The sequence below is a fragment of the Schistocerca serialis genome, chromosome 5, assembly GCF_023864345.2.
Source record: "Schistocerca serialis cubense isolate TAMUIC-IGC-003099 chromosome 5, iqSchSeri2.2, whole genome shotgun sequence".
In the NCBI taxonomy this organism is placed as follows: Eukaryota; Metazoa; Arthropoda; class Insecta; order Orthoptera; family Acrididae; genus Schistocerca; species Schistocerca serialis.
The window spans coordinates 286,924,377-286,940,868 of record NC_064642.1 but is presented as its reverse complement, the minus strand read 5'-3'; the positions used below and the strand labels follow the sequence as shown (position 1 = coordinate 286,940,868).

General features: G+C 44.1%; 1 protein-coding gene and 1 non-coding gene across 2 annotated transcripts in view; both read right to left on the bottom strand.

The window, feature by feature from the left end:
* Positions 1 to 1,513: 1,513 nt before the first annotated feature.
* The window catches only part of LOC126481905 (uncharacterized), a 96,131-nt gene continuing 81,152 nt past the window's right edge, over positions 1,514 to 16,492 (bottom strand). The window contains exons 4-6 of the mRNA XM_050105862.1: positions 16,138 to 16,234; positions 2,077 to 2,136; positions 1,514 to 1,983 (exon numbers count right to left, since the gene is read on the bottom strand). Of these exons, the coding sequence (XP_049961819.1) occupies positions 1,637 to 1,983; positions 2,077 to 2,136; positions 16,138 to 16,234 (504 nt within the window). The 3' untranslated portion in view covers positions 1,514 to 1,636. The remainder of the gene's footprint in view (positions 1,984 to 2,076; positions 2,137 to 16,137; positions 16,235 to 16,492) is intronic.
* Trnat-cgu (transfer RNA threonine (anticodon CGU)) lies at positions 15,031 to 15,105 on the bottom strand. The gene has a single exon. It is a non-coding gene; the product is annotated as a tRNA-Thr (tRNA).

Below are 16,492 nucleotides of genomic sequence, written 5' to 3'. Positions count from 1 at the left end.
TAACTTACTTCGTTTGAAACATTTTCTCTGCTAACATCAACATTGACAGCAGCTTATTTAAAGAACGTGATATTCCAGTTCCGGCCGTAGACATTTCGATCGTATGATGCAGACTTTCACAGCCTTTATTTTCATCCTTGGTGATTATCTTTTACATAAGCCTCAGGCCGTGGTGTAAGGCACGATCTCGCACCAAAGCAGATGTACACAGAATTCCTTGCAGCTACGGTCAAGTGTACATTGCAAACAGTAAAGGAAGCATTAAGTTCCTGCTTAGAGAACAGAGGACTGATTGTCACATGAGCAACACGCATAAATAATCAGTAGCAGTAGCACCAAATGGGTTTTTGGATACTATAGTTTCATCATGATCCAAACATTACTGTGTTAGGATGTACAGGGATACAATAGAAATCCAAAAGCAGAAAAGCATTTAATAGAAATAAGATACGAGCCTTAAGGCTAATTAAAGGAAACAGCGCCAGCTATTCCACAGTACAAGCGCCAAACAACACGTTGGCGTCCCTCTGCGATCATAATCGGCAGTATAATGACGTCACGACATGACTTTTGCGCTGTGACGTATAGACAGTTCGGTTTCTATAGCTTGCCTAACTGAGAAAATACGGATGTCTCCAGCGTTAAGAAACGAAAGATTGGGCACGGAAATATGCCTTGGACCAAGGTCTAGCGATTGTAAAACAGATATACCCAGGATCTTGAATTTCCGTACGTCCATCTTCTAGTGGGCTCTAGACGCCTGTTACATTTATATGTAGTAACGTTAACACCATTAACTACATCCACTGGAGTTATTTACAGACATCCGATTTCCGTGTCACAGTACTTTCATGCCCCTCTAATGGTCTGGGTAATTAGGTTTACAAAGGGAAATCAGTTCCATATGTTTTGTGGAAGACCCAGACACTATTGGCGTCCGCAAAACTCCACACATGAGAAGTCGGTTGTAGAATTTTGAGGATGCCGATGGTTTATGGGCCTGCTAAAAAAAAAAAAAAAAAAAAAAAAAAAAAAGTCGTTTGATATTTCCTTTGATTACCTGGGCTCACAGAGGCTCCTGAGCTCCTGAAGATCGTAATACCGAACCAGTTGCATATAAATGAAGCCAATAATACAGCTCACGGCGTTAACTGTGCTACATAGAACCTTGTCGAAAATGTCATGGAGTCTTCTAGATGCAAAAGTTACCACCAACGATCAGCTACACCTATTGTGCAACCAAATGTTTGAGAGAAGATAGCGACCTACTCAATTCCACACTCTAATGGGGAGGGGGAACAAGGCTCTATTCGACGGCACTGTTGACTCAGTTTCTACACTTTCTAGTTGACGGGCAGTGACTTCGCTGTTCTGAGGCGCTCTGTAGTGGGTGAGCGATCTAAGCAAAGTTATAGTCTCTTGGTGTACATGACTTACACGTTTTCGATTTTTCTTCTCCTTATTTATACAATAATAGACATAGACTTACTACTTAAAGTAGTATTAGGTGCAAAATATACAATTAGCCGTCAAAAGTTTCGTATTATTCCCTGCAGTACAAAATACTAGGCGTCTACCGAACTGCAGACACAGAGCGGGGCGTCGTTTCCTCCCCGGTGGGGGCGCGCGGCGGCGCTTAGAAGCCGAAGTCGCCGCCGCAGTCCATCCCGTAGTCGCCGTCGTCGAAGCCTAGGTCGGCGTAGTCCTCGTGCACGTACGTGGCCGAGTGGTGCTCGTTGTTGATGACGGTGTTGTTGACGTCGTAGTGGTTGTGCACGTGCACGTCGCTGGCGGCGTGGTGCCAGCCCCAGCCGTGGCCCCAGTTGGTGAGCGCCGCGCCCATCATCAGCCCCGTCGCGAAGTCCGCGCCACCGTTGCCGCCCACGTAGTGGTCGCGGTCGCGCACCACGATCGTCGTGTTGCTGGCCGGGGCCGGCGCCGGCAGGTAGCCATTGGCCGGCACCGGGGCGGTGAAGGCGCCCGCGCCCACACCGCCGCCGACGCCGACGCCGACTCCGCCGCCGACGACGCCGACGCCTCCGACTCCGCCGACGCCGCCCACGGTCGCCAGGGGTGACGACAGCAGCGCCGAGTGCTGCTGGTGCGCGTATGGAGGCGGCACCTCGCCCGGCATTGCTGCGACAGACCACAGCGTCAGTCACCTCACATATACAAGCTAAAAGAGCTTTACATGTAACGTGTGCAGGCATAGTCTGCAGGGGTAACAGAGACCGTTGCAAATTGAAATTAAGCAGCAGTGACTTGTAAATACCTTTTATCCACTGTTTCACTCGACACATGCACGCAGCTGCAGAAATTAAGCAGACTAATATGGAATGGGGATGAGAAATGAAAGAGGAAGCCGCCTGGTAGAATTTGGCACAGATCATAACTGAATCATAGGTAACACTTGGTTCAAGAAACATAAAAGAAGGTTGTATACATGGAAGAAGCTTGGAGATACTGGCAGGTTTAAAATAGAGTATATAATGGTCAGACAGAGATTTAAGAACCGGGTTTTACATTGTAAGACATATCCAGGGGCAGATGTGGACTCTGACCACAATCTATTGGTTATGAACTGTAGATAAAACCTGAAGAAACTGCAAAATGGTGAGAATTTAAGGAGATGGGACCTGGATAAACTGACAGAACTAGAGGTTGTAGAGTGTTTCAGCGAGAGCATAAGGGAACTATTGACAAGAATGGGGTAGAGAAATACAGTAGAAGAAGAAAGAGTACCTTCGAGAGATGAAATAGTGAAGGCAGCAGAGGATCAAGTAGGTAAAAAGACTAGGGCTAATAGAAATCCTTGGGTAACAGAAGAGCTACTGAATTTAATTGATGAAAGAAGAAAATACAAAAATGCAGTAAATGAAGCAAGCAAAAAGGAATAAAAAGGTCTCAAAAATGAGATCGACAGGAAGTGCAAAATAGCTAAGCAGGGATGGCTAGAGCACAAATGTAAGGATGAAGAGGCGTATATCACTAGGGGTAAGATAGATACTGCCTACAGGAAAATTAAAGAGACCTTTGGAGAAAAGAGAACCACTTTAATGAATATCAAGAGCTCAGATGGGAACCCAGTTCTAAGCAAAGAAGGGAAAGCACAAAGGTGGAAGGAGTATATACAGGGTCTATACAATGGCGATGTTGTTGAGGACAATATCATGAAAATGGAAGATGACGATGAAATAGGAGATATGATACTGCATGAATAGTTTGACAGAGCACTGAAAGACCTAAGTCGAAACAAGGCCCCGGGAGTAGACAACATTTCATTAGTACTACTGACAGCCTCGGGAGAGCCAGCCCTGACAAAACTCTACCATCTGGTGGGCAAGATGTAACAGACAGGCGAAATAACCTCAGACTTCAAAAAGAATACAATAATTCCAATCCCGAAGAAAGCAGCAGTCGACAGATGTGAAAATTACCGAACTATCAGTTTGATAAGCCACGGTTGCAAAATACTAACACGAATTCTTCACAGACGAATGGAAAAACTGGTAGAAGCCGACCTCGGGGAATATCAGTTTGGATTCCGTAGAAATGAAACACGTGAGGTAATACTGGCCCTACGACTTATCTTAGAAAATAGATTAAGCATTTGTTGACTTAGGGTAAGCTTTTGACAATGTTGACTGGAATACTCTGTTTCAAATTTTGAAGGTGGCAGGGATAAAATACAGCGAGCGAAAGGCTATTAACAATTTGTACAGAAACCAGCTGGCAGTTATAAGAATCCAGGGGCATGAAAGGGAAGCAGTGGTTGGGAAGGGAGTGAGACAGGGTTGTAGCCTATCCCCGATGTTATTCAATCTGTATATTGAGCAAGGAAACAAAAGAAAAATTTGGAGAAGGAATTAAAATCCATGGAGACGAAATAAAAACTTTGAGGTTCGCCGATGACATTGTAATTCTGTCATAGACAGCAAATGACCTGGAAGAGCAGCTGAACGGAATGGACAGTGTCTTGAAAGGATGATATAAGATGAACATCAACAAAAGCAAAACGAGGATAATGGAATGTAGTCGAATAAAGTCGGGTGATGCTGAGGGAATTAGATTAGGAAATGAGACACTTAAAGAATTAAAGGAGTTTTGCTATTTGGGGGGCCAAATTACTGATGATGGTCGAAGTAGAGAGGATATAAAACATAGCCTGGCAATGGCAAGGAAAGCGTTTCTGAAGAAGAGAAATTTGTTAACATCGGGTATAGATTTAAGTGTGAAGAAGTCGTTTCTGAAAGTATTTGTATGGAGTGTAGCCATGTATGGAACTGAAGCTTGGTCGATGAATAATTTAGACAAACAGAGAGTAGAAGCTTTCGAAATGTAGTGCTACAGAAGAATGCTGAAGGTTAGATGGGTAGATCACATAACTAATGAGGAGGTATTGAATAGAATTGGAGAGAAGAAAAATTTGTGGCACTACTTGACTAGAAGAAAGGCTCGGTTGGTAGGACATATTCTGAGACATTAAGGGATCACCTATTTATTATTGGAAGGCAGCGCGGAGGCTAAAAATTGTAGAGGGAGACCAAGAGATGAAGACACTAAACAGTTTCAGAGGGATGTAGGTTGCAGTAGTTACTGGGAGATGAAGAAGCTTGCACAGGTTAAAGTATCATGGAGAGCTGCATCAAACCAATCTCTGGACTGAAGGCCACAACAACAACAACAATGTCACACGTTACATATCCATTGTCGGGAAAAAACCGCAACTCCAAAAAAATAAGTAATACAGAGTAATGAAACTTTTGGGAGTGTATTTGTCTAGGTAATATACATGATTAACATTGCAAGATCATATAAGCGTAAGATAAGCCATTGCAAAATGTGAAATCCTGGTACACTAGTAACCCGTTTAACCACCAGACTGTTGAACTCGAGCATGCAAACGTCCATGTATTGTGTTGTACAGGTGCCTGGCGTCAGTGTGTGGGATCGAGTTCCAAACTTATTAGACTTGGTGGGATGTTTGCGGATGATACTGGAGCTACCGTGTGATGATGTGCCATATGTACTCGACTGGAGACAGATCAGGTGAACGAGCAGGATGAGACAAACACTGCAGAGCATGTTGTGTTACAACAGCGGTTTGTGGACGAGTGTTATCCTGTTGGAAAATACTACTGGAATGCTTTGCATGAATGGCAGCAAAACAGGGCGAATCAGGAGATTAACATACAGATTTCTAGTCAAAGTAAGTGGGACAGCCACGTGAGTGCCTCTTCTGACTTATGGAATAGCAGCCCACACCATAACTCTAGGCGTAGGTCCAGTGTGTCTAGCAAGCAGACAGGCCCTGAACTGGTCTCCATCTAATCAGCACACGGCCATCACTGGCACCAAGGCAGAGCCAACTATCATCAGGACAGATCTCCACCCCGCTCTCCAATGAGCTGTCGCTTAACACCGATGAATTCGCAAAACTGTGTGCCAGACCGAGACTCGAACTCGGGACCTTTGCCTTTCGCGGGCAAGTGCTCTACCATCTGAGCTACCCAAGCACGACTCATGCCCCGTCCTCACAGCTTTACTTCCGCCAGTACCTCGTCTCCTACTTTCCAGACTTCACATAAGCTCTCCTGCGAACCTTGCAAAACTAGCACTCCTGGAAGGAAGAATAGTGCGGAGACATGGATTAGCCACAGCCTGGTGGATGTTTCCAGAATGAGATTTTCACTCTGCAGCGGAGTATGCGCTGATATCAAACTTCCTGGCAGATTAAAACTTTCTTCCAGGGGTGAAAATATTCTGGCGGTTGGAATGCACGCTACAGGGAGTCTGGTTCGGAGCTGTCCTACAAGCAATCGATTTGTAACAGAACTTTATCCAATCCATGGCGGTGTGGTACAGCAACCAGTGGTATCAGTATGAAAGAATAGCTCTGCCACAAGGACTGCATTTGCAATAGCAATCTGAGCCGCAGTTGCCCCCACAATGACAAAACGAAGAGTGACAAATCGATTTGAAAGAGCAAGCAGTCTTGGTTGCAAAACTGGATTTTTTATTTTATTTGTCCACCAGTGACGCGTTTCGGCGAATACAAGGCATCTTCAGATTCACCTAACAGAAAAAAGTCCTACCTTTCGTATGAATGGCGTGACTTACATTTAGGAAAATTGGCTAGCAACAAAAAATAAAACAAGCTACGGACAAAATGTGGTGCTAAGCACATACGGTGCCTGCTGGAACATTTCCATGCGCGGCATCCTATGTGGTTAACACCATATTTTGCCAGTTTGTTGTTTTATTTTTTCTTGGTAGTCCAATTTTGCTGAATGAGGGTCATGAGATTTATATAAAAGGTTGTATGCTTTTCTCGTAGGCCAATCTGAAGGTGCCCTGTATAATGTGAAACACCTCACTGTAGGATAAATAAAATAAAAAGATCCAGTTTTCCAACCAAGATTGCATGTTCTTCAAATCGATTTGTAGCAGTTCGTTGTGTCACTGTGGTGCCAACTGCTGCTCCGATTGATGTTGCAAGTGCAATCCGACGTGCCAGAGCTATTCGCCGAAGATGATGGTCTTTCCTCTCGGTAGTCCCATGTGGCCGACCGACGCCCGGTCTTCTTGAGACAGTACTTTCTCGTGACCATCGCTGCCAGCAGTCATGTACAGTGGCTACACTCCTGCCAAGTCTTTCTGAAATATCGTAGAGGGATGTCCAGTTTCTTGTAGGCCTATTACACGACCTGGTTCAAACTCAGAGAGGTTCTGATAATGGCGTCTTTGTAACCATAAAGGCATCGACTAATATCACCTCACCACGCCCTGTCTCAAAGGTAACCACCTTTCACGACCGTTACAGCGTGTTTTCAAAGCAAATCTGATTTGCATCCTCATAGTGGCACTACTCTTTTGTGATTGGTGCGAAATTTGGATAGACACCACCTTCGAGATGTATAAACACGCCTACCAACTTTCATTTATGTTGCACAATTCCTTGGTGTCACGATATTTTTACGTCAATGTATATAGCGAACACAGGCGTAGTCTACAGGGGGAACAGCAACCGTTGGAAATTAAAACTGCAGAGCAGCCACAAGTCACAAGTAAATTTCTCTTACCGACACGTTTCATTCGACATACGGAAGAAACTGCAGGTATTAAGCAGCCAAGCGCCACACATTAAATATATGTGGCCGTGGAGAGCACCGCCATCCTACATAAAAATTACGTATCAAGCCGCCGCTATACACAGGGTAATTCCGTGATGGTGTTACAAGTTTTCATGGATGATGCAGAAGGGCAAATGTGTCGATTTGGAGATAAGAGGGTGGGGGAGGCAACCTTCAGAAGTGCTAGTATGGTCCAAAACAAGAAAAAAATGACTCGTAAACAAGGTTCTAAAATGTATACCTTAAGGGATATGAGCACTTGTTCATCTTCGATATTGCGAATCACGTCTCTTCTACTGTGCAAGCTTATAAGGAAAGCATTTTAGAGCCTTATTTACTGGACAATTCTTTTTATCCGTACTTCCTCCTCTAAAAATACGAAAACCAAAGAGATAATTGTTGAAAAGATACGTTTCACACTATCGAAGATGAACAAGTCCTCGTACCTCTTAAGCTACGAGCATTAGAGCCCATATTTTCTAGGCTTCCTTTTCTTCTTTCATTCGACACTATCACCTGCGAAAGTTGCATACTCCACAATATTAGTGAAAACAGTTTGGTATTGCACTCTGCAACCACGAGCTGCTACTCGTTTTTAATGTGTAACTGCCACATGCTGACTTGTTAAAACACCTACCACGGTCTAACACACTCGGATTTACTTAGCATCTAGATTGCACACATCAAGTCAACTTGTAACCACGCACTGAGGTCCCTCACTCGCCTTCGAGTGCGCTGGATTATAAAATCGTTAATCACTTTCCTCATATAGCTTCTTATGCATCCAGATATTTTTACGCGCATGGTACATTCACCATACAATACGATTCCTTCATCCATCACCAACGCTCAAATAACTAATATAGTCAACCTGCAGCTACGTCCAAGTGGTTTCAGGACTTGGTGATAGCCTGTCCTGGTCCTTCAACAACGAAACACGATCCAACCATCCATAACCTACTCCCAGATACCTAATTTAGACGATCTGCGACTACGACCAAGCGCCTTGTTGATACCCTTTCTTAATTTGAGAAACCTGCGGTACAACTGAATGCTTCATACGACCAATAACGTCACCGTCCTTCCTTTAACCACACTTCAAGCCAGCTGGCCGCTGTGGCCGAGCGGTTCTAGGCGCTTCAGTCCGGAACCTCGCTGCTGCTACGGCCGTACGTTGGAATCCTGCCTCGGGCATAGATGTATGTAAAGTCCTTAGGCTAGTTAGGTATAAGTAGTTCTACGTCTAGGACACTTATGACCTCAGATGTTTAGTCCCATATTGCTTAGAGAAATTTGAACCATTTGAACTGCAAACCATTCACAGTTTCGTCTCCAAAATACGAGGGTTGGAACTATAATAGTGGCAACTATTTATTTACAGCTCGTACAAAATAGATACGTGTTTCAAAGTTTCACTAACCTCCAAAGTAGTCACCAGAATTGTTTATAACCCGTTGCCAGCGATGTGGTAGTCTTAGGAAACTCTCAGCAGTGCCAGTTATGTTGAGAGTTCGAGCGGCGCGGTCTACTGCCCGACGAATTTGTAGCAGTTCTGAAGCGAATGTCGTTAAGTGTTTCCTTCAGATTAGAAAGCGAGTTGAATTCACGAGGTCTTAAGTCAGGGGAGTGCAGCAGGTGGCATAGCACTTAGCAGGCCCATCAGTCAAACAAATCAGTAACAGCTTACACTGTACGTGCTTGAGCATTGTCCTGCAAAATGATGGTCAGGTCCTGCAGAAAGTGCCATCACTTCTGGCTCTATGCTGTTCATTTTTGGAAAACAACCTACGATCAGCTTAGAGACAGAAGTGATGACAATTTCTGCAGGACCTGACCATCATTTTGTAAATCAGTGCTCAAGCACGTACACTGTAAGGTGTTACTGATTTGTTTGACTGATGGGCTGCTGAGTGCTATACCACTTACTAGACTTCCCTGACTTCAGCCCTCGTGAGTTCAACTCGATTTCGAAACTGAAGGAAATACTTCACGGCATTCGCTTCAGAACTGCTGCAAATTCCTCGGGCAGTAGACCGCGCCGCTCGAAATGCCAACACAACTGACACTGCTAAGAGTATCCTAAGACTTCCACGTCGCTGGCAACGGGTTATACACAATGCTGGTGACTACTTTGAATGTCAGCAAAACTTTGAATCACGTATCTATTTTGTACGAGCTGTAAATAAATAGTTGCCACTGTTGAAGTTCCAACCCTCGTAGTATCCCTTCGGTTTTACGTAGCACATATTACCTATCGCTGAGAAATTATAGTGAAATCTGACTGCTCTCTTCATATCAATTACAGTATCAACTTGTTGGCACATGTAGATATTCCTATATTAAATTTAATCTTTAGTGTGATGTTGAGTCAGTAAGCAACTACATGTTTAAAAGAACGGGTATGTATCTGTAGATCGTAAAAAGAATCACTTAGTCCTAATTGCTAACTTACCGGTTTTGATTTTTGGCGCTAGACAATCATATTTCGACTGTTTTTCCTCTTGCGCATGTCGTCTTCACTAATCTTGTATATGCAGAACGTGAAACTGCTGGTCCAGTCCATAACTGTACAGCAAATCGACGTCAGTGAGGTAGATCTGTGCATCTTTCTAGCAACCATTCTTAAAATTTGGAACGAGCTCCCCCGTTTTAAAATCCTCTAAGAATCAAACGTTTTTCTAGCGACCGCCGCCGGACTCCATCGAAAAAGAGAGAGCGAGAGAGAGAGAGAGAGAGAGAGAGAGAGTGAGTGAGAGAGGGAGGGAGGGAGGGAGGGAGAGAGAGCGCAAGAGGGCAGAGGGCGGGGGGGGGGGGGGGGGGGGAAGGGGGGCGCGGGGAGATTGCAGTTCTTCAGCATATTCGATACAAAATGTGCTGAGTATGCTATTAGGAGGTCCTATGGCATTCTTTATATCGATTTCAGTTGTTTCACATTTCGTTTCTCACTTACATCCACAACTGTAATTTCCGCATACCAGCGACCGTCTATCACAAATGAAACAAAAATATAAAATATTGTCAACAGCGAGCGCACCAGACGCAGACGTACATAAACTGTGCTATTGCGTTCCGGAAAAAGGGAATGTGTCGTTACTAGCATGTTCCAAAAGAGCGTCTCGGAAATTAAACGTGGTGCTAGACAGCTTCTTTGTCGGACATTGGAACGATGATATTACGTATTTTTAGGGCCAATTGCATTTGTGGTTTCAGGTATTCTGCGTAGCCAATCATCAGAAAGAACGGCTCACTTTGGTAACGTGGATGTGATGAATAGTGGGCTGACAGTAACTATGTAGATTTCTTAATCACATGTCCCACGATATCATTCATTTGCACCAAAAGCTCGTAAATAGGCTCATATTCGAAAGCAAAAATCTTTGTCCGGCCATTAGGATTTTGGTTCTCTTACCTAACCTACGTTTCCTTACATGCCCCCCCCTCCCCCCCCCCCCCCCAATATCGAACGAGTGTTAAGTATCGGTCTTGTAGGAATGAAGACATTAGCTTGGAGTGCAGTCTGCTTCTTCCTCTATTGTGCACTTATCCCACATCGGAGCAAGGTCGGCGTGGTTGTTAACAGATTTGGCACGGTTCGTTTAAGGAGTTTCCTGTCGCTATTACTGCAAGTGCATTACGCTTAGCTTTAGAAAGTTTGAAGTTCCTTGCACTGCGACTTAAGGCGCTGAGAGGCAGATGACCCCTACAGTTTCATCCTTGGTGGCGCACCGATGTTTCTAGTAAAACTTGTTACGTTAAGCTCAGATTAGAAGTACATAACTACAAGATATCCCTGGAACTCGCTCTTTCCATACTTCCAATGCAAGTAAGTGCAGAGTACAAGAGATATACAACTTCGTTGCAGCTCATCATTTTCACGTGCCAGCGACGGTCGTCTGGCAAACAATCGCGGAGCAAAGTTGTCGAGCTGATAAATGGCTCACTCGGGACCAGTTGCCAGCTAACGACTGAAGCCACCAGTGAAATGGGGGATATTATGTAATGGAGACGAGGCGAGACGTGGGCCTGCGCGTGTTTCACTGGAATTTCCCAGGGGTGGGCGGAATGAATGGCACGACAGACTTAACAATTGTTAGCTGAGAACTGCGCATCAAGACTGGTTAGCAGCTAGGAGCGCGCGCAGTCCTTCCGGACTTGTGGCTGTAATTGGCTGCCTGCGCTGTTCGTATTCCCCTCTCGAAGTGCAGACAGCGTGCTTCATCGCACTTCTCGCTGCATAGGAGTTGCTAGTTGCAATGCATGATGTAAAGCACTAATGGATTCCCTTGTTTAAATTAACGTGATATATTCGCTAGCAGTGGCTCTGAGCACTATGCGACTTAACTTCTGAGGTCATCAGTCGCCTAGAACTTAGAACTAATTAAACCTAACTAACCTAAGGACATCACACACATCCATGCCCAATGCAGGATTCGAACATGCGACCGTAGCGGTCGCTCGATTCCAGACTGCAGCGCCTAGAACCGCACGGCCACTCCGGCCGGCAGAGAGTTTTTTTTAGATTGATCGTATTACAGACCAATCCGAGTTAACAAGAAGTTCTCACAGCTAGTTAAACTACGTGTTACTGTTGTTGCTAGTTTTCGCTTCCCATTTTCCATTTCTTCATGTCCATCCAGGCTCCATATTCCAGATCTCTAGTTAGCATTTCTACATCTACATCCTGTTTCCATATTCTTACTGGTCTACCTCTTTCTTTTCCTCTAGGGGGTATCCACTGCAATAATCGCTTCGGCCATCGTGTGCTTTGCAATGGGAATCTTGAAAGATGAATATTTTTTCGCGATACCTATTGCAAAGCAGTCTTTCTGTTTCAATTGTAGCTATAATAGTATTCTTAACTTCCATTTTCCTCCGTACTTCCTCATTTTCAATTTTGATGTTCCGCTCTTTCTCCTCAAGTACTCCACTTCAGGTAGTATAACTTTCGCACATTATGTCCGGCATTCTGGGCAGGAAGGAGCCAGCGAGAACGTGAGTCTGTGGGAGAGCGTTACGAGACAATGGTGCAGTATTGTAATTTTAAGCAGACAGCTGCACCATAGACGAGAAATTACAGTGAAAAGATAAGGAATTTGTAGACCATATTTTTCACTTGAGTGCAATCGTGAAATGAGAGCATATTTCCTCAACAGTAACTCAAAATGGTATTAGAATCAAGTAAAAATTTATTATAAGACTTTTGGCATATGATACTGTCCCAAGCAAGTAATTAAAAAGTTCTGAAATCAGTTCATGCTAATAAAAGCTATGGGGATCATCATCGAAAGTTCAAGTTTCTACTCAGATTTGATGTGTCAACATTTTGTGTGAACGACGCTACCGAGTGGAGTTTCAAACATTTAATGTATTTCCATGAAGGCGTGAACATCAGATGAACGAAACAACTAATAAAGCGAACAATACGCAGTTGGAATGGTTTTCTCTACACACTAAATCCTTATAGAAGGCGTACAAAACATTTATGGAATTCTCGCGGATTTGATTTTCGTTCTAGATTGAGTATGGCAGACTCTTACCGTGAGTGTACTTACACGTCCATATAACTTGTCTAACAAAAACACTTCATCAAATAAATGACAATTAGTCGAAACCCTCAGATATAACCCGGGATCTCCTGCTTACGTGGCAGATGCTCTATCCATTTTTTTTTTTTCGTGGTATTTGGTCTGGGCGGACGTCACAAGACATCCGTTCAAGTTGATCGTTGATTCCTTTACTCTTTTTTTTTTTGTATTACAGAGGACGAGCAGCCCTCTGACCGAACACGCTGAGCTACCGTGCCGGCATCCATCTGAGCCAGCGAGGGGACAGATGAATAGCGCGACTGCAGGGACTTATCCCTTGCACGCTTCCCGTGAGACCAACATTCCCAACTATCCACAACCTACATTCGTAATGTTCCTAAAGGATATTTGCCCAGTCACTCATTACTCGAGCCAACTAAGGTAACGATTCCCGTACGAGTTTGGGCAAAGTGTGCGCATTCGCACAGGTCAATGGCCGGGTGGCCTTTAACTATATGAAGATAATAACTGTTCTGAAAGAACAGATACCAATGATGACCATGGAGCTTCTCTAGAAAGAAATGATAATTAATCGATATCCTCAGCTGTCAACAGGTGTTGTTGATATACCTCAATGGGGACAGCTGAAAATGTGTGCCCTGACCGAGATCCTCGCATCTGAGGATTTCGATTAATTATAATTTCTTTCTAGGTAAGCTGCATGGTCATCATTGGTATCTGTTTTTTCCTAACAGTTACTATCTTCACTTCGTCAAATGCCTTTTTTAAAAGAACTGGAAGGGCTTGTGAAACTTTTCCTCTTTGCCATATTCGAGGGTCATTCGACAGTTAAACAAGTGGCTGTACAGCAGTTATGGTGTACTAGATCAAGACAATTTTCTGTTTACTCCTCCAAGTAATCGCCACCAATTCTGTGCAATTGTTCCATATTCTTAGGCATTTTTTATCGTATCAGCGAAGTTTTCTTGACACTGATCTAGAATCCAGTTTTGTAATATACTCCTACATCTCATGAATAACGTCGAGGCACGCCCAGAAACTATTTAGTGTCTGAAAACAGGTGTTACAGATACAAAATTACGTTAAAATGCATATGTGTCAAAAATGACCCACATGGTACTACTGGTATAAAAGGTAAATTTTTCATACTTCTACGTTTGCTAGGGATATGAAATTTTGATAAATTGTACCAGTACATAAATGATGAAAATTCACGGGAGCGTTTGGTGCTACGACGATTAGGGTCCTCGAAAACCCCTCATGGGTCAGAAATTACCCACGTGATACGTCTAGTGTTAACGTAATTAGTTTTTGTATAATCCTTTAAAAAGTGTTATTTCTTTCACTGCCCTCAAAGGATAGTTTAAACTAGAAACTACGGTTACATAGCGTTTTAGTTGAAGACATTTTATTTGTCCAGATCGCATGAATTACAGACGTGGTCGACTGGTTTCCGCAAACTTTAATTGCTATCTTCACATCCTTAACATACATCATTTTAACGAAAGTAATTAAAGTAACAGCCAACTAAGACGGTGACGTGACAGGGCGAGGGGGTATTGAATATCTCTCACGGTGCACTTGCGCGATGGTTTAGGTGGCTTCTGTAGGACGATTAAAGGCTATTTCCCAGCTTGGCGGATCGTAAGTATCCTGTATCAAATTGTTTTATCGACTTCCCGTAAACGACTGAAGTAAACTGTAAACAGTTATCGTTCATACTGTGTGAATGCATGCCATGACAGCACCGTTCCGTCGGTGCCCACTGGGCAAAATAGAATTTCGCGGCTGCCCTGTTGCCTGGCGAGCTACAGATCTCCGGTGAGCGCGAGCTGGAAAACAGCGAGGAACTAGTGGACACAATGACTCCTGGGTCAAGCTGCAGAACAAACACTGGATGGATGATTGCTGCTGGACAGAGAAAGGCACACACATCGGTTGGGACATACTCTTGCAACTCTAGCCGACTTATTCTACAATCTGCACCGTCACGTGAACATGATGCAACTACCAGCTACACAAGAGCAACCTTGAGATGAATTTTCTTTAATCAGGTGATGAAGGTAATCTCCGAGCTTTTATCATGGCAAATTAGCCGTTCATATTTCCCTTGTTTTTGTACAGGTGCCAACGGCAGCTCTACTGTGGCTTTCATAGTTTTAAACGTTACACCTAGACTGTGGGATTGTTAGTTAAATATTTGAAGATGGTATCTATTCTTTCGGACATGTCCGATAGAACAGATACCATCGGTGACCATCCAGCTCTCTTAGAATGAAATGATAATTAAATCAAGACCCTAAGCTGTCAATAGGCGTTGATATACATCAACAGAGACAGTTGAAAATGTGTACCCTGACTGGGACTCGAACCCAGGATCTCCTGCTTACGTGGCAGACGCTCTATCCATCTGAGCCACCGAGGGCACAGATGGTAGTGCGGCCGACTGCAGGGATTTCTCCCTTGCACGCTCCCCGTGAGACCTACATTCCCAACTTAATGTCCACACACTACATTCGTAGTGTCCCTGCCCGTTACACTCATTACTAGCTGCAGACAATCCTACCAAGTCCCGTAAGAGTTCGTGCAATGCGTGTGCATCCAATATAGAAGAAGAAGGTCAATGGCCGGTTAGCCTTAACTATATTAAGATGGTATCTGTTCTTTCGGACATGTGCGAAAGAACAGATACTATCTGATATGTCCAAAAGAACAGATACCATTTTATATAGTTAACGCTAGCCGGCCATTGACCTTCTTCTTCTGTACTGGATGCACACGCATTGCCCTAACTCTTACGGGACTCGGTAAGATTGTCAGCCGCGAGTAATGAGTGTAATAGGCAGGGACACAACCAATGTAGTGTGTGGACATTAAGTTGGGAATGTGGGTCTCATGGGGAGTGCGCAAGGGATAAATCCCTGCAGTCGCACTATCGTCTGTGCCCTCGATGACTCAGATGGATAGAGCGTCTACCATGTAAGCAGGAGATCCCGGGTTTGAGTCCCGGTTAGGGCACACAATTTCAACTGTCCCCGTTGATGTATATCAACGCTTGTCGCTAGCTTAGGGTCTTAATTTAATTATGATATGAGTTAAATTGTCGTAATTGGTGACATCACCGCCTATGATTTTTTTTTTTATTTGGTCGTTGCGCCTAAACAGTCTTGGTAGTATTTTGTAATTCTTTAAACTGTGCCATTGGAGACATGTCTGATCTGATTGTATTAAAATTATTATTAAGTATTGTGTTAAGTTGTGTGTGCTGTTGAAACCTGAAGAGAATAACTCACTTAATCAACCCGCCCTTCCAATATCCTGTCGCTCCTGTACAATAGGTTTTACTCATTAATTACTGAAGGACTCCGTAAAAAGTAAAATGCCAGTGTTTTGAAAAGGTCGGCATATGGAGTTGGCAGAGCATGGCTGGCAGAGCGGAGCAGCCGGCAGACACTCACAGTAGTAGGGGCCGTGCGGCAGCCGCGGCGCCATCGGGTCCAGCAGCTTCGGCGTCGAGGTGCACTTCTCATCCGGCGGCTGCGGCGGCGGCGGCAGCTGCCAACAAGCACGACGTAAGCAGATTAAACGACGCCGGTCGCTCTCCTCTGGACACGGGTTATAACGCTCAAAGGAAAACGTTATCATTAAAATACTAACACACAGGTTGTAACGGGTACATGTGCAGATATCTTTATATATAGCACTTTAATATGTGGACAGATCAATGAGTTAGTTGGTTTTTCCTTTGCGTCAGTCCCCTCGCAGTTCACATAATTTGCGACCTCATGTTTCCCGCGTGGTCGTAAATGCACC